Consider the following 23,032-nt stretch of genomic DNA (forward strand, 5'->3'; position numbering starts at 1 on the left):
GCAAAGAATTGAAACGAGGAGCATGTTGAGGATGTATGTTCTGTTAACAGTCGGCTCACATGGCTCCAGTGTGACTCAGTCGGTACATTTTGGTTTTGATATTGAGGGGATTATGAGGCATTCATCTGAAAGGATTTGGATTAGGGATCGACTGCTATACTTTTTTTTTTGTTGATACAGATACTGATTATTAGTAATTAAGGAGACTGATAACTGATATACATTTGCAGTAAAGTCTTTTGCGGTACTTTTACTTGAGTATTTACATTTTCTACTGCTGTATACTTTAACTCTGCTACATTTTGGAGGCAAATATTGTACTTTTTACCCCACTACACTTATTGTATAACTTAAGTTATACTTCAGTTACTTTGCAGATTCAGATTATAAATACACTACTTTATTATCATTATGTGGGATCGGAGCCAAAGTAGCACATTTTATCAACAATCTGATAAAAGAAATGAACACAGATTCAAATAATCGAAGGAATGCTGCATATCAGATCCAATAATCGTTCGATCCCTAATTTGGATCTGTATTATTTTGCCAGTTGTGTGTAGTTGCTTTATCTTCCAGCTCATAAAGTACATGTATGTTGTTATGTATCTTACGCAAAACTCTGGTCCATATTTAAAAGGAAAAAAAGTTGTTGTCGTTTTCTGTTTGAATTGCCAAGAGCAGGTTGTTGTTGTATTTTGTGTCCTTGATTCTCTTTAAGACTAGCAACGCCGGTTCAATCATGACAGTCTTAAGTGTAGGCTGTCAAAGGATTCTGGCATTTAGGAAAAGCTATTTTGTTTGGCGCGCTGTGTCTCTCACCTACAGTCTGCATCCAAACTATCACTGGAATCTGAATGTTCTCATTTGGCCGCTCTGGCGGGTCGTCCATTAATCGCACAGTTGGCAGTCGATCCCCGGCTCCTCCCGTCCATGTGTCCATGTGTCCAAGTGTCCTTGGGCAAGAGTGTGTGTGAGTGAATGAGAGACTGAATCATAATCGAGAAAGCTTTGTCTGTTAAGGTAGAAAAGAGCTATATATAGGCAGTCAACTCACACTCTACACACTTGCATCTCCTTCATGGCACGCCGGTTTATGGGATAATTAATATTTTCCATGGTGTGAAGTCTGAAGGAGAAATGGCTTTTTATTTTGGGTTTGCTGAAGTTAATTTTAGCTGCTGGATACAGAGAACAAGAGCAGAGAGTTACAGAGAATAACAGCGTGCCTAAAGCCTGCAATCAGATTATGTTTGAAGGAACTCGAGACTAACTGTCTTTTGTTATCTCATCTCTCATCTCCCTTGATGTATTATGAATCAAATGTGTAACATTCAGGAAATTCAGATCTCTAGCTTTCTGTCATTGGAAAGTACAAAAATATTTGAGCAGTCATTTTTTTATCTCAAGTCAGATTTTTATTGTGTGTTTGCTTTAAGGCCTGCGTCATCGCTTGTGAGATCACACAGATCTAACTGCCCTGTGAGGTTTTGTGTCCGTTTCATCCGGTTTCATAAGAATGCACTAAAACAGACTTGAGCTTCAGCCACATAACATTTGAATTGTCAAGGGAAAGCCCATATGGCTGCCTGCTGCAGTTCAAATCCATGTCATCCCTTATCCAAGGTGACAGGTAAGGTCACTGACGTGGCTCCTTATGTAAGAGTGCGGCCAGCATCATAACTTCCACACTTAGAGGCATTCAGGGACCATGCTGGCATTATAAAACCATAGTTTATTAGAAATGGTTTGTGTTGGGGTACCCTAGTATTCCCCTGGAGTGTCCTCAGTCCTCAGCAGCGGCCTGGGTTCGATTCCTCCCTCCGTTCTCTGTCCCTGCTTTACTGTTGGTCTCTACAGCTGTCCTATCAGATTAAGGCTAAATGTCTAAATAAATGGCCTTAAAAAAATAAAGGGTTTGTATTTATTTCAACTGGCAAGGTAATCCATCTCAGTGAACATTAATTTCCTTTATTGTCTTCTCAATTGCATTCTTTTAAGTGGTTGGCATTCAGCTTATTGGTGCATTAAGATCATTCCTTTATTTTCATAAATGGCTCCAAATCAGCACCAGTCTCTGAAATCAATTTGACATGGCAGCCAAACCATTTAATTATAACACCAGTATAGACTGACTCTTCTGTCCGTACTTTGCTCTCATTTCATCCATATTTCTGTGTGTTTTCCATATTTTTTACAGATACGGAACAATAGAGCAGTAGAAGAAGAAGTTTTAAAATGGTGAAAGGAGCATAAATGAGGTTATATTCTGAAGGATGTGGCTGTAAAATGGTGTATACACTTTTTTTTAGGGTCAGTTATCATACCAGTACGTTTGCTTATCTATGGTATTGAATTCTATTGTATCAGTGTGAAATTTTATAAAGCATTTGTTTTTATTCTATTAAAGGTCATTGTAAGTGATAATAATACTGTATACCTTGATGCTGTCTCATGCCGTTGCAACCGACGTTAAAAGAATCAGAATTTGATCCATTTGATTTGCTAATATTTGGAAAGTCTTGCAGATCCACCAGTTCAATCATTTTATCCCACTGAAGTAAGGAGGACTAGATTGGGAGATAGCCACCTCTGCCAAAGGAAAGCTGTAGTGTCTTGCCATACGGCAGACATCTCCTGGCAATGACCCCAGGCAGTAATTTTTCAGGCTAACAAGACCAGGCCACTTTCTAAATGAATGGGGTGAGAGCCAGAACTTTACTTTCAATGGTCAACTGGACATAAAAACTGCATGTAAAGAATTGGCAGTCAAATCTGATTTTAAATAAATAAATGAATAAAATAAATGTTTAAAGTGGTCTGTGACTTTACCCCAAAATAAGGTTTAACCCACCTGAGCAGCTTTCATATCCACTTCTCCATGTACATCCATCACATCCATGTTTCATTAATGAAAATCTCTTTATCTTTTTATTTTTGGGAAAATGCTTGACAGTCAAATGAAGCACATGTTCTTGGCATGGCTCAAATGTGAAAAGACACTGGTGTCACCCTTCATCATGTCACTGCAAGCACTCACTGTTGTTCTCTTCCTGTAACTAACCGTTTGTTTCTCCTCCTCTCTCACAATCTCCTCTCCTTTTCTCTCACTTTATCTCCGTATTTCCCCCCTTCCCCCTGTCCTCTATGTTTCTCTGTCTACCAGGCAGCCGAGGGGGGGGTCTCTGAGGAAGATGCTGGGTTCAGAGCGCGGTGTTGTCGAAGAATGGCTCTCAGAATTCAAGGTAAAGGCCTTCCACTCCTCTCCGCCCCTCCATCATGACTCATGTTAATGAAATGTTCTCCTGGAGGTCATCTTGGCAGGATTTCTTCCAGAGAAAACCACACACTGTGGGTGTAACACTTGTGATGAAAGAGAGCGTGGAGCGTGCAAGTTATCACATGTCGGTTCTCCAACATTTTAGTCCTTTTAAAATTCTGATTGAATTCAGTGAATGCAAGCAGGATGGTTATGACTCAGGGTCAGCTAACTTTGTCCAGTTCAAACTGATCTCACAGGACAGATACACTTTTGATTTAATCTGTGAGATATGTCTTACGGTAATTTAGTTTCCACACTCTGTGAACTGTCTTAATAATGCCATATATATTCTCTCAAGTTCTAAAAGCTGATGATAAGGTTTAAAAAATAGTCAATATAGTAGACTTCACTCACACATTGTTGACACTCTAACACGGTGAAAAGATAACGATAGTTTTCTTGCTGTTGACTCATTCGTCAATTCTATTATAGATTGAAGGTCAGCTGCACTCAAGCTCAGTTGTACTTTCAGCTATCTGTTATTAGCAGAAGCTTGCTAATATTAGCATTAGCAGTCTACTGACATTCATTTGAGTAAGATACGCATTTTTAGAAGTGGGGGAGTTTTGTCTGAAGACAAGTGAAACCTACGTTGTGTTAAAGAAAGAACGCTGAATTTAAAAACATAATTGCTACAGCAGTTAATGTATGACATGTGCTTGTGTTTTCCTCTCAGAGTATAAGGGGGTTCTTATTAATAGGCTTGTTACAAATATCAACAATTACTCTAAAGAAAAACAAAAAAAAATAGCTCAGTACAGTAACACAATAGCTTACATGACAACATACAGGTCCGACTGATGAAGCTGAGCCTGTTGAGTCTGACATGTGCTCAAATGTACCTTCAGTATTTAAAAAAAATCAGTTTGACATCGAGGGAGTGCAAAGGGAAGACGAGCCAAAAATAAGGAATTAGCGTGCAGACCAGTAAGAGGGAGGGCACGAAGGAGGAGAGCACCAAATTGTGAAAGAGAGAAGAGAGGGAGTATGATGAATAGGGAGGGAAATGGATTGGTATGACTCACTGCGTGCGTGATGCAGACCAGGCACATCGTGTTCTGTCCTCAAAAAATGACCACACTGAGGCCGTGCTGAGAGGATATCTCTGCCCTCTGTCATCTGAAGAAAACGCACGTCACACGTCTCGACCATTTGAAGAATTTCACCCCAGGTTATTTTCTGAGTCTGTTGGATACCATCACTCTCTGATGTCTGGAGCTATTTTGTGGTTCCTTTTCAAGGGTGTATCCACTTTCACTCAACCTGCCTTATTGACTAAGAAATGAAAAAAATGACATTCATGTGACCCTGCCCCTGTTAGTAATGAGGCAAAATAGTGATGATTAGAAAGTGGCGAAATCTCAGTTTACTCCCTGTTGAGTAAACTATTGAGAGTAAAGAGTAAAACAAATCAGAATAGAGGATTGGAAATAAGCTAAAATACAATAAGACAAATCAAACAGCAGACCAAGAATTACAGCGCAGCTGCTGCTTTAGTGCATGAATAAAAAGTTTCATTGAAACAGATCTCAAAGTGCAGCAAAAGCAACAAAATGATGAAAATGTCAAATCAATCGCAGTTTGTACAGGCAGAAGTCAACTAATCAGACTACAAAAGAGAAAACGCCAGGGGCCTGGATTTATAAACAATATGTACTACCTCATGTGTCATGCCTAGGCTTGAAAATTGTGAACAGTTGCTCAGCAAACCTTTCTTTCTCCTTGCTCCAGTCCTTACCAGAAACCCACATCCCCAGCTACGCCGGCAGCCTTCATCTGAAGAAGTCCCTGGTGCCAGCACTCTACAGAGTCATCCAAGACCCCAACAATGAGGTGAGACACAGAGGGCATACACGCACTGTTAGTCCCAAGTATGGCAGTTTAAGCTGGGGGAAATGTGTTGCTTGTGACTCACGCTGTAGTCTCAGTTGGTAGTGAGCAAGAAACCGACACACAGCTGTGTCTGCAGGCGACATGTGCACAGTAAAACACAAGCACACTGTACTCTGGGAGAGTGTGATGGACGGTCACAGTGGCAGCGCCTGCCAGACTACCTGTGAGATGGCACACAGTGTTCTTTATATAGACACACACACACACGAACAGACTGGAACATCTGCTGCCCCCACTGCACAGTCAAAGATGCAAACACAGATACAGTATACACACAGACGTGGTTTATTATTAACTGTGCTGCAACACACAAACACCTCGCTGTTCTTTAGAGCACAGGTGCTTCCTGTAAGAGTGAGGTTAAAACCAGTATTTTCTCTTTAAAAGACCTAATGACACAATTTCCGAGCAAAGGCCGGAGGCACTCAATGAGACGGGACTTTAATTTCACTCCAATGATACAGTCGGTGCCTCCAATTCTCTTTTCCCCCTCACTCTTTCATGGTGGAACTTAGGTGTCAAGCGACCATGGATCTAAATTCCATTAGTGTTGTCAGTTTGGCTGCACAATCCCATTAATGATCGGACAAGCGATCCAGGAGAGAGAAAGAGAGAGAGAGAGAGTGAGTGAGTGTGTGTGTATATGTGTTAGAGAGGCTGCAAACTGTGCTCCACTGTTTGGGTGTTTTTGCTGATGACATGGAGAATCAAACACCTTGCCAAGTTCATTAATGAGTCATTGCTTATTTCATGGTCAGCCACATCCCAACACACACGCATACTTACGCAGTAGTGCTGTGTGGGCACTCATTTCACTGACCCCTGGACAGTATAAACACATCGGCTCAGCTGGCTCCCCCGAGACGACATCTGACCAGACTTCCATTGTAGTGATTTATCCCCTCTGCTCTCACACACCTCCTACTATTGACCAGCAGACAAACTTTCCCTCCATCTGTCTGTCCCACAGTGCTACAGTCAGGCGAACATTCATTCATGTTTTGAAATAAGAGCTGTGTAGCAGGTACACTGTCTCATTGTATTTCTGATGGCTGTTTAGAAAGGGGAGTTTGGTTCCTGTACTTATTTTGGGATTTTTATGTCACCACAGCCACAGCGTTAATGTTAATTTGATGAATTTGAAATAAGTAACATCTCTTAAGAAATGTATTTATGACATATTTTTAACTAATGGTTTTACTTAAATTAATGATATTTTAAAGCGTCACAGATGGAAATTATTAGCTGGACGATTAGATGTTGCCAGTCGAATACCTTTTTTCATTATAATTCGACGAAAGTCATCTTGTTTTGTTTCCACAAGGTTCTTAGACCTGTACTTATTACCTACTACTTTTATCCATTCCTTCAATTCCAGCTACTGGAGCCCGTGTGCCACCAACTGTTCGAGCTGTACCGGAGCTCTGAAGACCGCCTGCGCCGTTTCACCTTGCAGTTCCTGCCTGAGCTGGTGTGGGTATACCTGCGCATCACAGCCAGCAGGGATCGCCAGAGCAATGGGTGCATCGAGGCCCTCCTCCTGGGCATCTATAACCTGGTGGGTGTCTGCTGTCGTGGGTGTAGTCGGACGTGAGGGTCTAAAGTCAAGACAGTAAATCTAAACATACTAGTGTAATGTGTGTGCCATTTTGCATCCCTGATTTAAATGATCTACATGGTTGCAAGAGGGATGCAAAATAGTTATCACAAAATGGCTGCAGAAAAGGAGCTGTGACATAAAACAGAGAAGAGCTGTTCAAGGCTTCATTTCGCTTTGCTGTTATGTGTAAAAGGTACGAAGACAGAATGGGGGGGCGTCATTGTTTTTCTGCTTCTGAGCTGGCAGCAAAGGTAGTAACAAAGCCGAATCAATGGCTGGACGGGACGAGGGTGTGACGTTTTCATGACATGTTACAGTATGTGTGCGACATACCCCTGGGAGATTTTTGTTTGACATTGTTAAAAGAAAGAGCTGCTTATGTACATCACACAAGACAGCTCTTTTGGTTGAGTAACGATGGCATGCTATCCAAAATCATACAGTGGGGTGGCATTATGCCACTATAATGAGATCAACCTCTATATAACAGGAAAGGTGAATGAATGATATTGCCATGTTATGCTTTTGTTTAGAAAGCGCTGCCTGAAGCGTATGTAAAACGTCACACTAGATGCCTCTTTTGCTCGAGGAGCGCTGGCATGCTATCCAAAACCACACAGTGGGGTGGTGTTTTGCCACCGTTGTTTTGTTGAGTGTAAAAAAAAAACAAAGCCAGCATGAAGATGTCGTCGAGTAACTGACCCTGACAGAGATTCACACCACTGTCATCACCACCACAGTGTGTGAATCCCTGCAGTTGAACTCAACTCTACAAACACATACAGTGTTGTGATAATTGACCCACCAGGATGGTGTGGCAGTTATAGATATATAGTTGTATAGATGGCTATGAATGACTCTGTGTCCACAGTTTCAAACTGTTAATGTGGAAATGACCAAAACAATAATATGCAAATCATTGGTTATCTTTACATTTGTGAGGCTTTAAGTCTGTTGACATTAAAGAGGATCTACAGGGAAAACCCCAGGTAATGGATAGACCCAGGATAGATTGCATCACCAGGAAACACCCTTAGGGAAATGGGCTAAGAGCTGGAGACATCAATAGAAAGAGCTCCGTGTCAGCTAGCACAGCTAAGGGTATATCCATACATAATTTATTCCTCCGTGTCTATACCACTACACACACACTCTGTACATGCTCATAGACCTCTCGCCTACAGTCCCTGACGACTGAGCTCTGATAAACAGCTTTGCTCTCAGCAGTCCCATCAGATATTCAGAGATATACTGCAAGCCAGTGAAGGGCAGGACCAGGCTTGAACCAACAGTACACTGAGGGAGAACGGGAAATAAAAGAGATAAAGCCTTTCTGGTACCACATTCCAAAACATAGATTATGGGCGCTTGGACGGGTGGATGAATAAACTGGTGTTTGTTCTTTTATTTGCGTTGGTTTAATCCACACAGACAGAGCATAAAAGTCTGACCACTTTGATGAGCTCATGTGTGGAAAACAAAACAACAGCTAACGATCCCTAACAAAAACTCCTTCCAAACCTACCAAAACTTTCATAACGGATAACACTGAGGAACATTATACACTCAAAACACAGTTATCTCTAGGACTCCCAATCAGTTAACAGAGGCAGGAGTAAGTCACGCAAGTCTTAATCTTTAAGTCTCGGGAAAATCCCAAATTACTGTGAAGTCAAGAAGTCAAGTCAGATTAAATTCTGATGATCGCCCCCAGTTTCCACAGTTAAATCAGTTAAAACACAGTGAAAAGTTGAGTTTTACTTTCAACATTAGTGAAAAATGCACAAGCGTTTTCTATGGTAACGAGATGCTAATCCTTGTTCTTTAGAGCGACTTATAGAACGCATCAGTCATTCATGAAGATCTAGGTCCGTGACTTTATTGAGTGAATACTACTAACACTGTTATTATTGCTTAGCCCACTTAGCTAAGGCTCCTAAAGCCTTTAAAGTGCTGCTCGGGCGTCAATTATATTGACACTTTGTTCCTCACGCTAGTTCCAAAGAGCATCGGAAGTGTCTGCCATAATCGTGTCCCCAGTGACCCTCTCCAGAAAACTCATGAATGCCAGGTCAATTTCGAATTTAGTCTTATTTTATCAGTGAAAGTCTGATGTCATCAAATACGCAGCTCGTTTCCAACTCAAGTCATGTGACTCAAGTCCCCCAAGTCTGGTTAACAATGGTTGCTACTCTATGCAGAGTAAACAAAAACAACACATAATTGGTTTACAGGTTTTCTGTAATGAAAAAAATGCCTTGTCGTATCTGTGATTACATTTTATTATCATTTTGTTTGCGATTGTGACTGGTGCAGATAATCAGGCATTACTTTTAGAAATAGCATCATATTCAGGGATGCATTAATCTTTGTGTTCTGTATCGTGGTGTGAAATTGGAATTGAGTGGTGACTGTGCTGCTGGCAGTGACATTTAATCTGAGTCAATAACATCTACCAGCAGAATGGTCTGATACCGGCTCAACAGCGTGAGGGACAGTGGATTGTGCAGCAGTTGTTAACCGTATGCTGCTAAATGCTGAGGGGATGAACTGGGTTAATTTATGCAGCTAAAAACCTGAGTTCAGTTAATGACGCAGCTTTTCTGTCTCTTCCTCCTTCTGTTTGGTTTTGCAGGAGATCGTGGACAAAGACGGCAACAGCAGGCTCCTCTCCTTCACAATCCCATCTCTGTCCAAACCATCGATATATCACGAGGTGGGGCTCCCGTCTGTCCTATCAATCAATGTTTTTCGCCACACTTTTACTATTTACTTTCACTCCTCCTGCCTCTTTCATTTCATCACGCCTTCTTTTTAATAATTTTTGCGGCTTCTGTTTCCTTCTCTCTGTCTTTGCTTCCCTCCCACTGACTGTTGGAGCGTCACAGAGACTTATTTAAGTGGCTCTTTGGAAGATGACACCTCCTCAGTGTCCATTTTCATTAACCGCACCTCCAGGGCTTATCCATCTATGCAAAAAGCTACATTATGAATGTCTTGGAGGAGAGATTGTCCGATTTATTGTGCCTCTCTTTTTGATGACTAGAGCTGTGACAAAGCTGGTTCAAGATTCCTTAATGTGAGGATTTGCTGCTTTTCTTTGTCATTTATGATAGTAAATGAAGAGTCTATGTGCTGTTTTGGGCTGTTGATACGCTAATTGTGATAAATTTCCATTATCAGGATAATAGCTAATCTAGGTTATCATGAGTATCCTCACATTTGTGACTTGAAAAAGCTGTCTAGCTTTACAAAGTACAGTCCTGGATTGATTTCTTGATTAATTTTAAAATGCTACATGATGTATGTCCTATCTGTGAGACACAAATAATATTTTTTTCATAAAGATAAAGTGATTCCAGTATTTTTTTAGTGCCATTTTAAGAGTTTTAAGCTTCTTGTGAAATTATTATTACAACAGAACCGTAAATCACAATATTATTTTGGCCTTGATCATCGTGAGAGAAATATTCGTATCGTCCCATGCCTAGTTGCAGCCCTATTGACGACAGGCTTTCTGCCATCCTGTTTTGAGCATATTAACAGCTTAAGTATCCCTCTGCCAGAGCCATTTTTTCTCCTGTGTTCTCCATATTTTTGATAACAATTAGAAGAAATGCTGCACACTGTCTTGTTTCAGTCTGTCTGAGCTTCATCAGGGAGGCCTGATGAAGGCTGGACAGACTTCAACACTTCCACAGGTCCAAATTTGAAAACATTTAGCATTAAAAGTTCAGGCACGCCAACAAGCAAGTAAGACCCTCCCAGGATTAAAATCTCAGTTGGCACTCAAATGTTTGAATGTGTCGAAATTTTTATTTTCAAAGGTGCTCTGGGTAACAATTTGCAGCAAATTACTTGTGTTATTCGCTTTTTTATTGGCCATATGTAAGCAGATTTTAAGGTGACGTGAAAAATGAGACCTTCTCCGTCTCTCGTGGTTGTCTGCACAAGACTGTGGATGATTTGTTTAAGTCGTAGCTGCTGGACTGTGGATTTCTTTGTGAAGGACTCGGGTCAGATTTTCCACGACAGTCCAAAGGATGTGATTTTATGCACGTTCCCGAGTGCGTCGTCTCAGTGCCTCCCGCCACTCTGTTAACAGAGAGCAACTGTAGCTAACGTTAGTTCAGAAACAGAGTATGAGTAACATAAACAAACAACCGGCTTCCAGCACAACCCAGAAGTTACACAGAGTCCCTTTAAAATGAGGCGACTCTTTGCTTTCCATTCCACGTGTACTCTGTTTTAAGTCACTCTCTCTGTCGTGCTTTTACATCCCCCCCAGCTTCTGACCTGACTGCTAAAATAGTACTATTGACTATTGTGAGAGCTGGAATTCATTAGAAAGGTGTTTAGCAGCTGATGTAGGACCATTTACTGAGGGTGGAAAGAAGCTGTTGGCTACATCTTTTAAGCCCCAAATAAGAGCAAAGCATGTACAGTATGTCGTCATACACTATGACAGGCCTCTGTGTGTGTGTGTGTGTGTGTGTGTGTGTGTGTGTGTGTGTGTGTGTGTGTGTGTGTGTGTGTGTGTGTGTGTGTGTGTGTGTGTGTGTGTGTGTGTGTGTGTGTGTGTGTGTGTGTGTGTGTGTGTGTGTGTGTGTGTTGATGAGACTACGGTGTGTGGCGTGTGCCGTGTGCCGAGGGCATTTTATCTCCGTAATTACAAGCTTGAGAAGCTCTTTCCTCCTGCTGAGAGAATGAAGAAGCGTGGAGGTGGGGTGGGGGGGCTTTCGTATGTATGTGTGTGCGTGCGTGCGTGCGTGCGTGCGTGCACATGAATCGCAACAAGCTTTGTAGGCTGTAGTAAGGCTCTGCGCATCACATGGCCTTATCCCCGGGCCTCCAGCATTAGCATACACTCCAGTCTCTCTCATTTTGAATTAATCCGCCCTCCCCTTCTCCGCCACTGCTCAGAAAGGTCCAAGATACTTAGGACAGAATATCAATTCAATTTAGGGGTGACTTTTGCTCTGCACACCATCAGAATGAAGTGGCCTTGTGATATATTCTCAGTTGGACATAAATTTAGATGATAATCTGACACTGGCTCACTTTTCCAGTCATTACGTGCGTCACTTGAAGAAAAAAAAACAATGAAGGAGAAGACTTAAAATGAATTGCTAATTGCCACGTTTGCCCGGAACATGTCCGTTTGTTATGGACTGATCAATACAGGACAAAAGAGACAAGTAAAATATACTCTACATACCTGTTGCTAATAAAGATTAAATAAGATCACAAATTAGAAAAGACTCGCAGAAGCGGAAAAGTGGAAGGTTTAAAGCAAAAGAAATTAAGTGGCGATGAATCAGATGACAATCTGCTCCAGGATTTGTGCGGCAGTCACTGAGCTCTCCTCCAGGAAGAGACAAACTGGTATCACTATAAGGAAGGTGACGTGACTGACAAATACATCTCTTTAGTCAACAAGGGCAGTATTATTTATGTTTAAAAAATAATGTACCAATAACCTTAAAGTGATTCCGATATCAAAAGCGTACCTCGTTTGATACCTTAAGTTTGCTAGTTGTCTTTACGTCCTAGTCTTGTGAACTGATATCTCAAGAACACTTTAAGGGAATTTCTTCAAACATCCACTTGGACTCAAGGAAGAACTGATTAGATTTTGATGGTCAACGGTCACAGTGACCTAATCCTAATCAAATCATATGACCAAAAGGGTTCTGGCTGTTGTTCACACCACAGCTCAAGAACAGCAACATGACTGCTGCATGGAGTCATACAACCACGATGTGGTAATCTTAGTTTCTCCTTAAAAAAGGACAGCTAGTGAAGGGTTGCTTAACAGGGCAAAGTTGGCGTAACAGTTTGTGTAAACCAAGCTCACACCTGCCTAAGAGAGCCTGCCCAGAGACATTTTCATGTCAACTATGTTTTAACACACAAAAGGTAAGTAAAAAGCTAAATTTAGCCTCGTAACCGAGCCATTGGCTGTCCACCCTAAAGTTTTCATGCTTAATGAACTGCTTTATCATTTTACTTACTTGTTTGTTTTGCATTGGATGCCACAGGTGTGTAGTATAGCTATACTTCCAACATTTTGGTAGCATCTCTGCCACCTCTGTCAAACAAATTTGACTTCAGCATACCACAGACTGTATGGGTGCTCACTGCTGCGGTAGCGGGCCAGTCATACATTTCTAGGTCTGGGTGCAAAAATGATTAAATACAGGTACTGTTAACTGAAGAAGTTTCGATACTACTTTCTGGGTTATTTCAGCCAATAGCTTAAACGTACGGGGTACCAATACTCAGCTCGTGATCAGTTTAGTTAGTAGATGACGACCTAAACAAATCATTAAAGGTGTGTCATTTGACAACACCTGGACTTGAAAGGTGGTTCAGTCGTATTGCGGGATCATTCCACCTTAATAAAATATGAACACCAATCACAGCAGTTTTCCATCAGAGCACAGCGAAGGCCCGAGTTCCTTCGCACATCATCACTGCCAATTTACCAGCATGTTATAAAATCCAACATGGTGGGGAAATGTTTAATAATAACTGTGTTTTTCTGTGTGTGTGCGCGCAGCCTTCTAGCCTGGGATCCATGGCACTGACAGAGGGGGCTCTCTGTCAACATGACCTGATCAGAGTGGTGTACAGCGGCCTCCACCCTCAGAGAGAGACCTTCACAGCTCAGAACAGGTACCAGTCTGACTCCACCAGCTGTTAACAGAGGTGCAATCGTTTGAGACGCAGCACAAATGTCACAAAAGAGATTAGATTGCAGCAGTTTAGAGACACTGTGAGTCTAGCAGAGGGGGTGAAACCTTCTTGTTGTTTTTTGGATGCAGAGAAATGGCAGGGCTGTAGGATGTTCAGCTTCAGTAAACACAGGAGGCATCACCACACCGAAGCCAACTTTGGCCCGATGGATGCCATTCTTTCTTATTTAAAATTTTTTCACGACAAAATAGTTTTCTTTTATTTCACATCTCATCCTTCCCCGTTAAGACCTTTTAAGATGATCAGAGGAGCGTAACCCCTTCAGCCTCCTCCAGCCAGACTCGGCAGGCCTAAAAGCTTTTTTGGCTCTTATATTCTCCCTGCCGCTGTGGATGAATGATAATCTTAGCATAGTAATGAAGCGTGCTGGAATCCTGCCAGAAAGTGGTCCGAATGCTGCAGAGTTGCACTTTGCACATGCGTTTGTTTGCAGTGACACATGTGACGATCACAACCATCAGTGCTGATAATGTAAGGGCAGCACAGATGAGGCCGGTCATCCTCCGTGTTGCTCTCAGCAGCGCGGCCCTCAGCGATGATGAACACAGTCGTAAATATACTCAATGGATTTCAGCGGGGCCCGGCCTCATAGCTTATCTGGAAATCCATTTGCGTGGCTCGGCCTGAGATGGTGTTTATGAGAAGAAAGCCCAAAGCTCCTGAGAGGTGCCGGCTCATTCCCACTCATGATATACAGCCAGGCCGTTTACCTCCCCCTGCGCACAGAGTCAATTATGGCCCTTAAACCTGAGGTCCTCCTCCTGGTTGTCTTCAGTCAACACACAAACACAAGTTTCAAAACACAAGCAGAAAATAGAGTTGCAAAAAACTGAGATTTGTACAGATATCTGAAAACTGATAATTTCAAGTGGGTAGTGTTTTCACCAGTGTAATCTTTGATTCTCTTCAGCCTGTCGAAGAGATGATGACAAATCACTTCGACTCAAATCTAATATTTATTCTGGCTTTACATCTTTAAACACCTTTGTTGTCGCAGTTTTTCTACAGCAGGTAGATTCTTGACAGCTCCGTGCAAACTGCTGACTGCTGCGTCCAGTGAAAAAGAGGCTTGAGCTCATAAATCACAACAGATTTAGACAGAAACAGAAATGGCCTGTTAGGGGTTTTAAAAAGCGACACGTCTGCACTGGTCAGTTGAATCATAAATGATTCGTTTCGATACGATACGTTTAGTTTTTATTAGTTGTCTGTTGTTTTGTTTTTTGTTCATTTGGGGATTTTTTTGTTGTTGTTTTTTTTATTTTAAGAAATTATATAACATAGTAATACTGGCGTTACAGAGCATACAATTTAAAAAAAGATTGAAGAAAAAAACATAAGGGAAAACAAAGAAAAGTGAAATAGTTACACCAGGGTAGCACAAGATGTATCTGAGTGACCCTGGGGTCTGGAGAAGCATAATTCCAGCTTTAGGCCTGCAGTGTTCCTCAGGAACATATTTCTAATAAATTAATGCCAGATGTCACAAATATACCAACTAAAATAAGTCTCACACATTCTGCATTTGTCCTGACTCCACTGCTTCGGCTGTGCATCTACATACAATACAGTAGCTAACAATGAGCAAAGCTGCTTAGGCAAGCAGTTTGCACAGCGGGCTATTTTACAGTTGAGAGTTAATATAAATTGCTTGAGCAACTCTACATAATTATCTACTGCAAAAATGTCACAGAAACATGGATAGAGTGTCCAACAGAAATGCAGTTGTTGTGTATTATCTGATTAAAGCTGATATTTAATCCATAGTGTTTCAGAGCTTTTCATGATACTTTTCTTTAAGTGAGTTAATTAGACCCTGATGTGTTTCTTTGCAGGTTTGAAGTGCTGTGTTTCCTCATGCTCTGCTACAACTCTGCTGTGGTCTACATGCCCCTGTCATCCTATCAGTCAGTCTGCAGAATGAGCTCACGGTAAGGAAAACACACGTGTAAAGCATTTGTATTTTGTCCTTTCACCCTGAGTTTTGTCCTTTCCATACCCAATTAGTGACCACCCTCTCCTCTTCTGCCTCGATTACTCCTGAATCTGGCATTACATCGCCTCCTCTACCCCGTAGCCACACACTGACCTCGATACTGACTGCCCTCATCGTGGGAGGATTTGATAAATACGATTTCATTAGAGCTCAGTTTCGTCCGTGATTGGCCGAATGAAAGCATCACTGCTGGGTACCTGTCTGGAAACACGGACATGCCCTGGAGTCAGGAGAACGGATCAATGTGTGGAATTCACAACATGAGGCCCTGTAGTGGAGCAGCCGCCGCCCAGGTGATTGTTCCACTGCGGCGTGCAGATGAATCAGGATATTAAGACTTCCCTACTGTGAGTGAGCAGACAATGCCTGAAGCAAGCTCGGTCTAGACAGACGTCAAACGGTGACTGTGAAGACTTCAGAGCACGAGAACAATTCTCCGTTCTTTGAGTTCAGCCTCGCTGTGTAGACCCCGAGGACCTGTCGTCTAGCCTCGTCTGACCTCCACCAGTGTTTAAAATTTTGCTCTCTTTGCACTCTGTCTGATGTGTTTCCTCTTTGTGCATTTGACTCAGGAAGTGACTGATGTTCCCTTTAGTTCTTCTTCCCATCTGATCTGCGTTGCTTCCTGCAGCAGTTTAACTGTAGAACATCTCAAAACCTTTTGTCTTGTTTTTCCCTCCTGAACCACCTCTCTTTGTTGTTGCCTGGTGCTGTATGACCTTACCTTACTCATGTGCCTGTTTATGTGTGTGTTCACTCCTCAGGTTGTGTGTATGTGGCTTCCCCCGGCAGCAGCAGAAGCTTTGGAGGGAACCGTGCAACCGCGTGCTGCTGGACCCCGAGTTCATGGTGCAGATGCTGACTGCCGTCTATCACGCCATGTATGTATCTGCAAAACAGTTTGTGGCCCCTTGGCATTTATACGTTTAATATTCACTCTCTATTTTCTCTGTTTTTTGTTTTTTTTCCCATTTTTGTGTCCCTTCAGCTGCTAAATGCTCCACTGTAGATGCTCTCTATTGACTTTGCATAGTGTAAAGATGCTCCGTTGTCACTTCCAAATACAGTTGAGCTGGTCCCTGTCGCTAGTGGGGACTCCCTCTGCGATCTGAAATCCCAGTCCACAGCTGAGCCGTGAACTAATTAGCTAACGGTAGCTAGCTACAGTCAATGATGGCTAGTAAAGAGCAGCAGTTGTCTGTTACTCTGGTGACATGCTGCCCTCCGTGTTTTTGGAGCTACCTTTGAATTCTGACCGTATTCTACAAATTACACCTTTAATGTATTTTACTTCTGGTCCTTCAGTTTCTCTAAGAAAAGCAAGTTAAGGCGAAGAGACACTCATACAGTAGACTGGCATCACTGAGTTGGTCAAAAAACTTTTTCCTCTCTGGGAGACATGCTGCAATCTAATGTTTTAGCTAACTACAGGCACTTGGCTGCATATTGTTTCACCGGTTGTTCTCCCCTTCAGTGGGCGTGGTCTTCATCATATGACATGCGGCACTCTATGTATATCAGCTAGTTTCTAACTTTGTCTAACGTTTGGTGCTGAGCAGTGGGGGTTTTTTCAGAGCGTCGTCTCTGAAAACAGCCACCTGCTGCTGCCAAAAAAAAGCTATCATTGCCGTGAGAGACGGCAAAGAGGAAAGTGGCTAAACAATGAGCTGAAACTCTTTCTATAAAGCTCTTTGAAGCCAAGTGGTGCAACAAATTCAGGTGATTATTTAACTCTGTAGGTTCACCAAGATAAGAAACCCCCTTCACATTGTCACTTGATACACTTTTATCATTAAAGAATATGATTAAAGCCACTTTAAGTGCATTTGATCCGTGCACATCCCCACTCTTTATTGGAAGATCTTTGAGGACACTGAGTAATAGTTTTCAGGTAATTGGGAGGATGATAATCTGATGTTTGCTCCTGACCTTAACAGATATCATCATGTCCCGAGTTCCTTTATGAGCTGCACAACACAATGTTTCTCATTGTTGTTGTCGTGCCTCTGCGGGACATCACTAATGAGGGCAGTCTGTCTTCCAGTTTGCTGTGATCTACTGCAGAAAATCTCCTAACAGCATATGCTAGCTCTCTACGAAGGACAGACACTCCCCACTGTACAGACTGATTACATCGGCAGTGCATTGTGGGAGCAGGTGATTTCATCCCCTATGAGGACAGTCGTTACAAAGCTGATTACGTCTCCTCGATGATAGCCCGTCTTCCAAGATGGATCCCCTGATACTGACTGGAAATCACCACTGTTAAAGACGGGGCAGCGAGGACAGAATGAGTATGCATCCTGCCTCATCGCCCCCGTGAGGGTGCACAGCAGCAATCAGGAGGCTGGAGCAGTCGATGCCGCTGGATAAAAACCCAGACGGGGTGTGTGTGTAAAAATAATAGCCTTTTTAGTAATCCCTGCCATAGGTCACCTCAGTGGCAGCTCTCACATTCACCCTTGGCCTGAGCAGACACACGTGAAGGGCAGATAAACATGAATCCACAGCTCCACACATGCAGAGGGACCTTGGCACCCGTCGAGGACACTCTGGGATTTAGGTTAATATGTGCGCTAATGCTACAGCACTGTAATACCACATGAGGAGAGAGAGGGGGAGGGAGAGACATGCAGGGAGCCAATAGACACATGCCTATTTTTCATTTGAAATGTATCCTGAACCGGTTTTCCAGCCCTCACAACATCAGAGAGTCTGTTTTTACCTGCCCATTCACTCCAGTCTTTTCATCTCGAGTCTAAAGGGAACCCCACGCATTTGTCGCTGGACCGGATCAAAGTGAGTTCAGCCTCGCAGTTAGTCTTCCTCTTCTTTGTTTTGAATGTTTTTATTTATTCCGGCTGTTCCTTTAATCTCTCCTTATTGAATACATGGTTCTGGCATCACCTTATGCAAATACATCCCTCATCTTTAGTTAAGAGCCAGGTGAGAAACCCAAAAATGTACCTACACCAGCATTTACATTCTTTGTTTCTCTTCTGCCGGCGTCTTCAGTTCTCGTCCTCTCCAGGTGCTTTTCGGAAGCCGTCCCCTAAATCACTACAACAATAGAAGTCACGCAGTCTTCACAGCATGCAGCGTGTTGAGAGCTAATGCTTTCAAAAGTTCTCTTAAACAGTTTTAGATTTTAATATTTTCTAATCTGTTTATCAATAGTGAAGAGTGAAGACACTGGAGCTTGAAATAATAAGGTAATAGTCCCTACATCAAACAGTTCACAACAAGGTCTGTGGATTATCTTGAAGAAGCGGATCCTGATTGATTGAGAGACAACTCGGCATCTCACAGCAAAACAATCTAGATGGATAAATAGCGCTACAGTGACAAGGAAAAATATGTGTTTTTGATTTTAGGTTGAACTGTCCTGTTAGAAGTAAAAGGTCAAACACAGGTTCAACTGACAAAAGGGTGACAACGAGGTTTAATCGCTCTTGACTCTGTGTCCACCCTCTCCCTCCCTCCTTCACTGTAGCTGCAGGCGTTACTAAATAGCTAATAATAGTTCAGGAGGATGTGACTCAGACATCAAGGCATCTCATCAGACACTCCTGTTTACTCAAATGACCTCAAAATATGACGTTGTTAAACGCCGGTGTGCGTATGTTTGTGTTTTGTGTTGTGTAGATACAACGGAGAATGGGAGATGGGACGGGAAGCTCTGGAGGACATTCTGTACAGAGCCCAGCTGGAGCTTTACTCCCAGCCTCTCCTGGTAAGGCCGATAGACACAGTTCAAATTAAATCACATAAAAACATTGATAAAATAATGCTTGCCAATTCAGGCTCATGTGAGGCTTGAATTCTCATGTAAAACATTCCTGGTTTCCTCCGTGTGTCAACCCCAGCTGGGGAACGCCATGAAGAACTCGCTGCCAGACAACGCGCCGGACGAGCCACGTGGGCGCAAGGTGCTCCAGGTGGAGGTGACGCCCACCATTAGCCGCATCTCCATCTCGGCCATCACCACCGCCTCCATACGACGCCACCGCTGGAAGAGAGAGGGTAAGAAAGCTGCGGCAGCCCTGGAAACAGGAACAGCTGCAGCACGCAGAGGAGTGAGATCTCAGTAGATGCGACAGCAGCGCAGTAGATCCATTACAGCACTTCTTTTTTAATAATCTTCGTTCGTGTTGAGCTGCAAACTTACGAGCTGTGACTTTTTTTCTCGATCAGTGTGGAAACTCCACAAGAGGGAGCTACTCGGTGAGACTTCTCTGTTTGTCCTTAGCAGCGAGAAGAAAAACATGTTCCTGAATAAACCAGTCACACCATTAGGATCGTCCAAATGGTGTTTTATTCATGTCAGTTACTGTATGTAGTTTTGGTCATATAGTCTCTGTGTTGCAGTGCTTGTGCCACTCGCTGCTCTCTTTTTCTTTTTCTTTTTTTTTTTTTGCCTGTCTTGTCTATTAAGTGTGTGCTGTGCTGTTTATCACCAGTAAGTTTAAGGTTTGTGGTTTTAAGAGAAAATGACAAAATGGTGCCTGAAGACTCCATTTGAGTAATAGATGATCGATAAATGGGGTAGATTTTTTTTTTAAAAATCAATGCGCTCCTTTTCTATATTCTGTAGTCTACTAATGAGTGAACAGACAGCTGTCAGGCCTGCTGTGCCCATGATGGATGAGGCCCGACTCGGTTGAAACACGTTTCCCCGTCTGTGTTGTTGACTCCCAGATTGTTTTGACTACTCAACCGGTGCAGAGTTGAGCCTCATCGTCAATCCTCCTAGCCTCGCCCAGAACCACCACCACCACCACACTCCCTGGGACCCCGCAGCCAATGAGGAGAGAGGAGGGCGGCCTCACAGCCACCACAGCAGCAGCAGCAGCAGCATCATTCCCCCCATCACATTTGAGGGTAGGGGACAGGGGCGGACGCTCAGAGCAGAGAGGGTCTCAGGAGGAGGTGCCCCTTCGATCTGCATCCTCCCAACCTTCTTCCTTCTCCTCCTCCTGCCCCTCCTCAGCCTGAGAGGGTTAACTCTGCCGTTCCCATTTTTGGCTGCCTCTTCACTTCCCCAGAGTATACTAACTCATCCAGTCTATAAAACCCTCAGCCAGCTACCAGACCTCTGCTATCTCATTCGAGAGTGGACGAGTCGCCTATTCTGGGTTTGAAGGAAGTGCGGCTAGTGGCCATTTTGCATGGGCCATGTCATCATGTCATATCCTCTCTTTTTCCTCATCATGCCTCCAACGTACTTCAGACTGCCGTCCTTGTCACTCACTGAGCATGTTCAGTGCCCAGCCTGCAGCTTGACCTTTTACTCTAATGTCTCATAATTTATTAGATTTATTTTTTCTGTAGTTTTAACAGGAAAAATACATCAGCGTTAACAAAACTGGCACAGAGTACCCGACATCTTGTTTCCTCTCTGCCCCTGACGGTGTCTGACAGCACCACAAGTTTAGGGTCACTCAGGCCAGCAGCACCCATCTGCTGCCGCCGTTCTGCAGGAAGAGGCCTTCCATTTTGTTTTTCAGAGCAGCAGCTTTACTTTGCATTCTGCCATGTTACATTTCTTTTTCCTCAGCTCAGTGAGTGGGAACGAGCCCTTCATCTTGCATGCACACGCTACGGCAAGCTTCTGCTAAAACATGAGACCGCGGAGCACTTAACATTTCAAATGACGAGGCCAAGTGAGCAGGCTGAATGTTGTCAAGGTAAAATAATCCGGCAACAGCAAAGGCTATTCCACTGCAAGGCCCATTTTGTCTTGTTGAATGTGTGTCCATTTCCATGTGTGGTTGCTACATGTTTTGAAATATCGCTCAGGTCTTTTGGCATGATTGCCATCCCGTCTTCTTCCCATGATCTTTCATTAAACTGGTGCAGCTGTTGGAAAAACAAAAACCAACATTGTTTCGTTAGACAGAAATCTACCACCTAATTAAGAAAGAATTGTGAATATTATAAAGAAGATTGATCGCTCAGTGTCTGTGAATAATTACTGGACATTCTGTAGCAGAAAGAAACCTGAACACTCATCCTGAAGTTTGAAGCTGCAGTGCAGCGATATTGGTAAATTACCACACTGGTGGGTTTGCATGTTTAAGCCGGTTACCTACAAATTGCATTTACTCTGTGACACAACCACTGTCCACTGTCTACCACACATTTTGATTATTTCCTTCCTTTTCGGAAGCCGTTGACTTACATTCATTTCACTTGACAGTGAAAATATACAGAACACAAACCTTCCTTGAGCCAGCTGCTGTAATACAGAATACATCACATAGGGAAAATAACAGTGATTATAACAGTAATATTTATACAATAAACTATATACACTTGATTACTATAGATATTTCTATTAAATAATAAAATTGTATAGCTTTATTTTTTGTTCTGTCAAGAAAGGGGAAAAGAGACATTTAAAAAAATAAAAATAAAAAGGCATTATGGGATAAAAAATCATTATTGTGGGATAAAAGGTCAAAATTGTGGGATAAATGTTGACTTTTCATCTCATTATTTCAATTTATGAAAGTGTCCTTGAATGCACCATCTGGGAAGAGTTTCTGCTCCACATCTGAAACACTGAAATGACTGGAAGCCAATAGGAAACATATAAATGTATTCAACAAATACAAAAGCAAATTTTAGTCAAACGGCTAAAACATGCAAGAACGCCCATGTTTGTAACACTTTGAGGAACTCTAAGCTCTTCATTCAGGATTGGGTCGGCTTGTGACGGCTCGCAGACCGGCGCCCATTTAGCCTTGCCGGCTGTCAGCTCTAACTGGAGTACTATTGATCCGGTGAGGTGTACGGACTCGCCTCAGCGCTCTCCACAGATTGGCAGGCTCGTTTTGGCCGGGGCCGACCACGTGGCCTGTGTGAGCCAGCGCTGCGGGAGAAACGAGGGATGGGGCAGCAGAGCATGTGTCTTCTCCTCATGTTATGTGCATGTCAGCCCAGACCCTTTTTCTTCTCGGTTCCTGCCATTTCTTTTTCTGGTGCTGCCTGCGGTTCCCTGTCGTCCAGTTTTGCTTGTCCCAACGATGCATGACGGAGACAGACGGCTGATCCTCTGTCTCTTCTCTCTAACAGGCTTTACCCTGCATACTGTATGTCAGTAACGTGCTTCTTTTTATTCTAACTCAATTTATTATCTTTCTTCCCTTTCAGCTTTCAAACAGAGAGGTCTAAGATGGATTATTAAATGTTTTATTGTTTTGATTTTTTTCCTTTCATACCAAATTATCGCCAGTTATCGATTGTTGATGTTTAATATAAATGTAATATAAGAAATATTTTGGTAGACAAGCTCTGCTCTCTGATCAGGCCGGTTATCGAACTCACCCTTTTCCTAAACAAGCAGCTGGTCAGGTTTTAGTCGATCTGAGTTACGTCAGATGATCAAAGCACAAGGTCACTGTGTACTGTATTGAATTGTACCTCTGTTTGGTGCATAATGAGTGAGCTAATGAAGCAG

The 23,032-nt window shown here is 42.7% G+C and overlaps 1 protein-coding gene across 3 annotated transcripts in view; it reads left to right on the forward strand.

Moving 5' to 3' along the window:
• LOC311262197 (hyccin 2) overlaps window positions 1-23,032 on the forward strand; it is a 48,648-nt gene that overhangs the window by 20,077 nt on the left and 5,539 nt on the right. For 2 of the 3 annotated variants that reach the window (XM_084361435.1, XM_084361436.1), the window contains exons 3-12: window positions 3,167-3,245; window positions 5,054-5,155; window positions 6,594-6,773; window positions 9,451-9,531; window positions 13,378-13,493; window positions 15,410-15,505; window positions 16,335-16,451; window positions 19,216-19,303; window positions 19,437-19,593; window positions 20,269-20,451. In XM_084361435.1, the coding sequence (XP_084217561.1) occupies window positions 3,195-3,245; window positions 5,054-5,155; window positions 6,594-6,773; window positions 9,451-9,531; window positions 13,378-13,493; window positions 15,410-15,505; window positions 16,335-16,451; window positions 19,216-19,303; window positions 19,437-19,593; window positions 20,269-20,451 (1,171 nt within the window). In that variant the 5' untranslated portion in view covers window positions 3,167-3,194. The remainder of the gene's footprint in view (window positions 1-3,166; window positions 3,246-5,053; window positions 5,156-6,593; window positions 6,774-9,450; window positions 9,532-13,377; window positions 13,494-15,409; window positions 15,506-16,334; window positions 16,452-19,215; window positions 19,304-19,436; window positions 19,594-20,268; window positions 20,452-23,032) is intronic. The other variant, XM_084361437.1, reaches the window with a different exon arrangement.

This window comes from Pagrus pagrus (assembly GCF_965226575.1).
Source record: "Pagrus pagrus genome assembly, chromosome: 9".
Classification (NCBI taxonomy): domain Eukaryota; kingdom Metazoa; phylum Chordata; class Actinopteri; order Spariformes; family Sparidae; genus Pagrus; species Pagrus pagrus.